The sequence below is a fragment of the Aulonocara stuartgranti genome (assembly GCF_965226115.1).
Source record: "Aulonocara stuartgranti genome assembly, chromosome: 10".
In the NCBI taxonomy this organism is placed as follows: Eukaryota; Metazoa; Chordata; class Actinopteri; order Cichliformes; family Cichlidae; genus Aulonocara; species Aulonocara stuartgranti.
The window spans coordinates 15,392,608-15,401,352 of NC_138946.1; the positions used below are offsets into that span (position 1 = coordinate 15,392,608).

The 8,745-nt window shown below is 41.4% G+C and overlaps 1 protein-coding gene across 1 annotated transcript; it reads left to right on the forward strand.

The window, feature by feature from the left end:
• The first annotated feature begins 6,528 nt into the window (after positions 1-6,528).
• cryba1b (crystallin, beta A1b) lies at positions 6,529-8,514 on the forward strand. The gene is made up of 6 exons (XM_082550094.1): positions 6,529-6,567; positions 6,908-6,969; positions 7,081-7,199; positions 7,344-7,485; positions 7,578-7,720; positions 7,836-8,514. Exons 2-6 carry the CDS (start codon positions 6,931-6,933, stop codon positions 7,981-7,983), a joined length of 591 nt encoding a protein of 196 aa, XP_082406220.1. The 5' UTR covers positions 6,529-6,567; positions 6,908-6,930; the 3' UTR covers positions 7,984-8,514.
• The last annotated feature ends 231 nt before the right edge of the window (positions 8,515-8,745 follow it).

The window sequence follows — 8,745 nt, forward strand, 5'->3', positions numbered from 1 at the left end:
GCAGGCCTGTGTTTGACTGCTGCTTTGCAGGAAATGGCTAATTGCCAGAGTAACTAATTTGCCTCAATATTCACCAAAAATAACACAATATATATATTTTTTTTTATCAATTTCTGGAGTCCAATGCATTATTGTTTTTATTTTTTGCTTTCATGCCGCTTGTAATTAAAATTAAAGCCAATTAAGAACAAACCTTTCCATATTATGCTCTCACACTTTTTTAACCTTTATTTGCAGCAGACACACGCTCGCTGTTAACTTTTCAATGCAGATTTTTGATTCCCAAATAAATTAAAACCAACAGCCGAAGTAACCGCCAAATATATAATCTGTGAAACTTATCTCTCATGAATGATATGGCGTCATTTTGACCCACAAATAACACTACCCTTACAAAGAAGAAGGTGCAATCATTTTGTGGCGAAGTAGGTTTCATATATATCATTTTTTTTATCCTGCTAAAAATCTCTTTTTTAAAGAGTGATCAGGACAAGAAGGCAGCAGAAACTGCAACAAATATAGTTCTATAAATATATTTTAAGTGGCCAGGAAGGACTGGGCTGATTAAAATGTAGGTACAATAATGCAGTTTTAAAGATGGAGTTTGATTGACTTTTCTTTAAAAAGGAAAGAAATCAAAGAATCCCAGCCTACATCAACAAATTCAAGTATTTGGGTACTGCTGTGAGTAGTGATGAAAGGTCGTTGCATGAAATCAAGATCAGGTTGCAATAGCATCCTGGTAAAACGGAGTTTTTCCTTCACACTGTCGCCAAGTGCTTGCTTACTTTTTTTGCTTTCTCATCTTATTGTTGGGGTTTTCTCTGTATAATTGTAGAGTATTTACCTTAATATATAGAACACCTTAAAGTGAATACTGTTGTGATTTGGTGCTATATACAGGGAGTGCAGAATTATTAGGCAAGTTGTATTTTTGAGGAATAATGTTATTATTGAACAACAACCATGTTCTCAATGAACCCAAAAAACTCATTAATATCAAAGCTGAATGTTTTTGGAAGTAGTTTTTAGTTTGTTTTTAGTTTTAGCTGTTTTAGGGGGATATCTGCGTGTGCAGGTGACTATTACTGTGCATAATTATTAGGCAACTTAACAAAAAACAAATATATACCCATTTCAATTATTTATTTTTACCAGTGAAACCAATATAACATGTCCACATTCACAAATATACATTTCTGACATTCAAAAACAAAACAAAAACAAAACAGCGACCAATATAGCCACCTTTCTTTGCAAGGACACTCAAAAGCCTGCCATCCATGGATTCTGTCAGTGTTTTGATCTGTTCACCATCAACATTGCGTGCAGCAGCAACCACAGCCTCCCAGATACTGTTCAGAGAGGTGTACTGTTTTCCCTCCTTGTAAATCTCACATTTGATGATGGACCACAGGTTCTCAATGGGGTTCAGATCAGGTGAACAAGGAGGCCATGTCATTAGTTTTTCTTCTTTTATACCCTTTCTTGCCAGCCACGCTGTGGAGTACTTGGACGCGTGTGATGGAGCATTGTCCTGCATGAAAATCATGTTTTTCTTGAAGGATGCAGACTTCTTCCTGTACCACTGCTTGAAGAAGGTGTCTTCCAGAAACTGGCAGTAGGACTGGGAGTTGAGCTTGACTCCATCCTCAACCCGAAAAGGCCCCACAAGCTCATCTTTGATGATACCAGCCCAAACCAGTACTCCACCTCCACCTTGCTGGCGTCTGAGTCGGACTGGAGCTCTCTGCCCTTTACCAATCCAGCCACGGGCCCATCCATCTGGCCCATCAAGACTCACTCTCATTTCATCAGTCCATAAAACCTTAGAAAAACCAGTCTTGAGATATTTCTTGGCCCAGTCTTGACGTTTCAGCTTGTGTGTCTTGTTCAGTGGTGGTCGTCTTTCAGCCTTTCTTACCTTGGCCATGTCTCTGAGTATTGCACACCTTGTGCTTTTGGGCACTCCAGTGATGTTGCAGCTCTGAAATATGGCCAAACTGGTGGCAAGTGGCATCTTGGCAGCTGCACGCTTGACTTTTCTCAGTTCATGGGCAGTTATTTTGCGCCTTGGTTTTTCCACACGCTTCTTGCGACCCTGTTGACTATTTTGAATGAAACGCTTGATTGTTCGATGATCACGCTTCAGAAGCTTTGCAATTTTGAGACTGCTGCATCCCTCTGCAAGATATCTCACTATTTTTGACTTTTCTGAGCCTGTCAAGTCCTTCTTTTGACCCATTTTGCCAAAGGAAAGGACGTTGCCTAATAATTATGCACACCTGATATAGGGTGTTGATGTCATTAGACCACACCCCTTCTCATTACAGAGATGCACATCACCTAATATGCTTAATTGGTAGTAGGCTTTCGAGCCTATACAGCTTGGAGTAAGACAACATGCATGAAGAGGATGATGTGGACAAAATACTCATTTGCCTAATAATTCTGCACTCCCTGTAAATAAAACTGAAGTGAATCTAAGCTAGCAAACATTTAATTTAACTGACAAATTTCCTTCAACACAAGAAAGAGTCGAAGATGCCTACACATGGAAGCAAAGCATGGACAATGAACTAGAAAGCTATTGAGATTATCAATGCAGCAGAGACGTGAATATCATAGACCTGAACTGATTAACGAAGAAGTCTTTAAAAAAGCAAACACCAAAAGATCACTATGTAAGAACATCAGAGACAAGCAAGAGAAGCAAGATTCTTTGGACACACTATGAGAACAGGAGGACTGGAATGTGATATTACATCTGGAAAAATTTGAAGGGAAAAGAAGCAGCAGACGAAAAACCATCAGTCTGGACGAAGAAAACACAGAATGAGCTGCTGCACTGTGTGAAAGATAGGGCATCTTGAAGGACCATGATCTGTTTCCATTGTGCAAAGCAGTTAAGAAGATAGTTCACTCTTCACAACAAAGCGTTTTGATGAAAAGTAAAATGGTAAATGGTCTGTATTTGTATAGCGCTTTTACTAATCCCTAAGGACCCCAAAGCGCTTTACACGTCCAGTCATCCACCCATTCACACACACATTCATACACTGGTGATGGCAAGCTACGTTGTAGTAGAAGTACAAGTAGTAAAAGTAGTTAACATTAGCTGCAAAAGAAACCCCCTGACCCCCCTTATGATGACATGCTGAGGAACTATAGATCTTTCTATTCAAAGATGATACTTAGTATTTCTTTCACAACTGAAAATATCAGTATATAATAAATGCCTGCTTTCATCTCAACACAACTGTGGGATTCTGCTACTTTAGTTCTGTTATGTAGGTAAAAAACTTTTGCAAGAATATTTTAATAGCATGCTTTTTATGGTTTTATTTAAGAAATGATGCATCTACTTATTCCAGCTCTGCATGTCTTGCAATTAGACCTAAATAATTCTCCTCACATTGATTAAGCGTACTACATTTTAACATAAAATGTGGCTCTAATGTGCTGTAATTTCTCAGAACTTTACTGTTAAAAACAACAACAGATGTTTTCAGATGTTTGAACGGCAAAAATGAAATCATTCTGGGGTGGGTTTAATCCTATTTCTGTCTTCCTTTCACTCTCTACTGATTCATGTAAAGTCTCTGCATGACTCACTGGAGATCTCAGTCACACATGACTATCCATCACAGCTCTGCAGTGACTCTGTGTGTGACGATAACGATGCCAAACCAACCGTAACGGCAGTTTAGGAGCAGTCACAATAACAACAACAGCAGCAAAAATGCCAGCAGAGAGATTAGAGTATAAAAGATTCCTGATCCAGGAAGAGCCTGAGTCAGTTTGTGCACCTGCAGTGTGATGGGTTGTTAATATTGTGACCCTTCTTTAAGTTAATATTAAAAAGGCCTTTAAACTCAGAGTTTATATGGAAATGTTGCACCCTAGAGGAAGTCAGGATTCACTGCAGAGATAATTTCTGTTACAGGTTTTTATTTTTTAAGATTCAGGTGAGTGGAATAAAATGACTTCCAATCGAAAATATCCAGATTTCATGCTTGGAAAAAGCCCAGCTTGGAAAAATATGTTCTAGGCAAAACTTTTCACTCAAGAAATATCAGAGGAAATTTGTAGGTGTTTACTTCCTTCTTTGTAATTAGCACTCAATATGCAGGCTTTTTGTGGGACTGTTAAGTGTGGGTCTTTGACAGCTGACAGCAGGTGGTTTCAGAGTCTACTGAAGGCTCTACTGAGGTTTTGATATCTGTGCACGTGACACAGAGTCGACTATATGGACACGGCAGGCTCTTCACATCAGCCTGCTGAGTTTGCTCGTCTCTTTGTCAAGTCTGCGCCGATGCTGCTGCTGCTATCATCAGCAGAAACACACGCACACATGTTCATATATCCCTGTCCCATCTTACATTCAGACCTCAACAAATCAACTCTGATCAGAAATAAGTTCACAGAAATGGACCTACTGCGGTATTATGTGTAAAAAGTGCACACGTATCTTGCTTTTGCTCTGTTATAAGCTTAATCAGGAAATTACATGGGCATCCACATGAATGCACGCACACACACACACACACACACACACACACGGGCGTGTGCGCACACACACACGCACACATAGACAGAGAGTCTGGACAATGTGCTGACCTCAGTAAGCCATTTCTAAATGTTTATTGTTCAGAGCAGCAAGAGAAGAGAGAAGGGGGGGACAGTAGCAGCTGCTCACTCTGTTTTCGCTCTGTGTTGTTCACTTTTTTAATGACACAGTGAGGAACAAATAATGTAAACAAAACTATTTATAATTCAGGCACTTTGAATAAATGTAAATAGAGTCTAAAAACCAATAAGATGCTTCGCTTAATGGGAAGAATAAAATTATTAAAATAAGAGTCTGTCTGCTTCATCTCTTGATCAATTTGTATAAAATTCCCCTTGTGTTATAAAACCCAACTGCACCAAACTATTTGAAAGTGAAGCTGCCATTTGCATCTCACCAGTCAATGCCAAAGCACTACCAGACCTGCCAATCAGGCCTTTGAACTGGTGCCACTGGCCCCGGTTAACCTTTATTGTTGATTTATTCAGTCTTAGAGATATTTTAAAAATAGAAATAGCTACTGCCGTTCATAGCAAAAAATAAAAATAGAAACAGTTAAGCGGAGAGCTTTGCTTTTCTGGGATTTCAAGCTTTCCAACAATGTCAGCACCTTCCTGTTTCTAATCCAGCATTCATAGCGTTGATCCAGTTTGTGTCCATCATCAAAAGTAGGTCAGTTAGATTCCTGATCTGAGTCTTGACCAACTAAATTCTCACATCTGATTAACACACTGCACTTGTAATAATGTTAACAGTGTGTGTGTGTGTGTGGGGGGGGACATGTAGTCACACACCTATGAGTCATACTGTAGTAATAAATAAATAGGATTTTAAATTTGATTCTGGATTTAACAGGGAGCCGCTGAGCAGAAGCCAATATGGGAGAACCTGGAAAGTTCATTCTGTTCAACTGGAGTTAGCATTTTTAGTGGGAGACCCACTCCCACCAGTTGGACAGAGTCAAATATCAGGGATTTGCTTACCTGGACGACTGTGACGACCATCAAGACCAATATGGGAGAAACATGCTATCTCTTCCTAGTTCCTGTCAGTACTCTGGTTGCAATACTTTGGATCAACTGGAAGCTTTTCAGATAGTTTTGAGCACAACCTAATAATAATGAATTTCAGTAGTGTGAGCTAGGTGTGAGTGTGGTTTAGTTAAGCAAGAGGTTGGATACACCCTGTACAGGTTGCTAGTCTATTACAGGGCTATACTGGTTTGATTAGTCTAATAATAGTAATAACTGTGAGATATCACTCGATCCATCCATTTTCTTCCATTTATCCAATTGAGGGTCATGTGGTGCAGGAGCCTATCCCAGCTGCTATAGGGTGAGAGCCGGGGTACATCCAGACACCATTATTTACTTTTCATAGTGTAATCACAAATTAACCCCAGCACATGTCTTTGGGGGAAAGCAGGAGTACCCGTAGAGAACCTCGGGGTGAACGTACCATCACAGAAAGACGGTGGATTCAAGCCTTCTTGGACCTTCTTGCTGTGAGGCAGTAGCCCTGATATTATTTGAAATCATAGAAAACATCACTTGGCTTTTCAGTGGATTCAGTGGTTTGCACAAGACTGTTGCTAATCCTCCACCTTTGTACCATGACTTTGAAAATCAAAGAAAACAGCCACATAAAGTATTTCACCGCTGAGCTGAATTTTTATGTGGGCCTATCTCATAATAGACCCACATGCCCGTGTGGAAAGCCACCCTCTCTTTTTTCCTCTAACATATAGATTTACCACAGAGGTGCATGTAGCGCAGTATAGCCGTGGGTCCTCTTTGTGTTTGCATGAATCACCGTGTGTCTGCGTGTTAACCCCTCTGTGGCTAAACAATGGAGTCCAAAGCAAAGTGCTGACATGAGTCCAGGCATGCCTGCCCCCCCCCGGCCCCTGACACCCGTGGGTGTATATATACCCCCCGTCCACACTGCCTCCGCACACTGTTCAGTGGAACCCTGCGACACACAGCTCACCAGTTTGGGTAGGTCCAAGTTGTTAAAGTAGTTACCAATACAGCACAGTTTCCCAGTCTATGAATGTAATGTAGCCTAGGCCTCTAATGCAACAATCCAACTAACAACAGGTGGTCTTACGAGAACAGAAGGAGGCCAGTGTACCTTGTTTTATTACATTAACTATAATATGAGGAAGTTATTTTAAAACAACAAGTGAAAACAGCAAAGAAGAGTGAGCAGGAGGCTTGAAGTGGTGTGACAAACCTGGGCTTTAAATTTATGGCACAGCAAACAGTGAGCCACAGGTTTTGTGATTTTGACCTTCTCACATCATTTCCCGACTATTTATGTAATTTTACTCTGCAGGTACTGCTGAAAAAGAGGACAACATGGCTTTGACAAACCCCATGCCCATGGGCCCTTGGAAGGTAAGCTACACATCATGTTGCAGGGATGCAAGCAGCAGCACAAGTTTTTAGTTTATGTACAGTAATATCTGGTTCAGGCTGTACTCAGTTCACCCTCTTTGCTTTTTGCAGATCACTGTGTACGATCAGGAGTACTTCCAGGGCAGGCGTATGGAGTTTACCGCCAGCTGCCAGAACATCATGGAGTGTGGGATGGAGAACATCCGCTCCCTGAAGGTGGAGTGTGGCGCGTACGTATCCGATGAGCTTCCTTGCTCTTCTGGAAACCCTTAAACTGTTTAAAGAAACTAAAACGGAGTGTCTTTCCTTCAGATTTTGGGTGGTTTAGATAGAAGGTGCGCTCATTATTCTTTTCATTTGTTTCTGGCTTCCAGCTGGGTGGGCTACGAGCACTCCAGCTTCTGCGGCCAACAGTTCGTCCTGGAGAAGGGAGACTACCCCCGCTTTGAGGCTTATAGTGGCAGCAACTCCTACCGCATTGAGAGAATGATCTCCTTCAGGCCCATCTGCTGTGCTGTAGGTTAACACAGCACACTATAACGGCCATTAGCTGACATCAGCTTATTCTCAAATTCTACTGAGACTTCTTTTTTCTCTCTTTTGCACAGAACCACAAGGACTCCCGCATGATCATCTTTGAGATGGAGAACATGATGGGACGTCAGTTCGAGATGTGTGATGATTACCCCTCCCTGCAGGCCATGGGCTGGTTTAACAACGAAGTTGGATCCATGCAGATTCAGAGTGGCGCGTAAGTTCACGGTCACTTTAAATCACCTTCACACAGCTGAAAAACACACAGCCACTAGAAAGCATTGACTGCTTACCTGATTCAAGCGTGTGTCTGTGTGCGTGTTTTCCTGCAGCTTTGTGTGCTACCAGTACCCTGGCTACCGTGGCCACCAGTACATCATGGAGTGCGACTGTCGCGGAGGAGAGTACAAGTGTTACCGTGAATTTGGCTCCCACGCCCAGACTCCTCAGATTCAGTCCATCAGGAGGATCCAGCACTAAGAGGAGAGCGCTTTCTTTAAACCTCCTTATCGCTCCACTCTTTCTCCCTCTCCCTCCTTCCTGTGCTTCCATCCCTCCTTATCCTCCTCCTCCTGTCCCGCAACCTCCATCTTCCAGCTAGTCAAAGCAGGATCTGGGACTGGACTTCAGGTGCTTACTGGCGTCAGTTGTGTCATAGCACTTTTTTTTTAAAAGAAACATCATAAAAGAAAAGAAAGATGTAAGAAAGACAGACAATAGGAATGACAGAAATGAGAGAAAAAAGCTGAATCAGTGTGAAAGAGAGGTGTCATCTGGCGAGGCTGCAGAAATGCAAAAACAACACAGACTTTTTTGCTCTTTTTCACCACTGCTGGCATCATCATCATCATCATCATCATCATCATCATCGTCACTGTCTTCTACATCAACCAGACCACCAGTGCCGCTGTTACTGTGATATAATTACTGCCTGTGTTCAAGACGATGAATAAAGAGAATGAGCAAAAAGACAGAGAATCACAATGCTGACACATATCTCAGTTACATCTGTTTGTGCTTTTTGTTTTTTTTCTGATACACTTTAACTTTAAACCAGCCTGTAAAGCTGCATCATCTTATAGAGTGACTCCCCGAGCCAAAGATAGAGCTGCCAAAGTTTACATGAGGCTAAATATAAGAGGCTGAATTTTGGGTGAATGTGTATGAAATGGAGTGAAGCAATTTCCAATACAAAAACAAAGTGTGTAAAGCTCAAATAAACATGTCTTTAATGACCTGTTT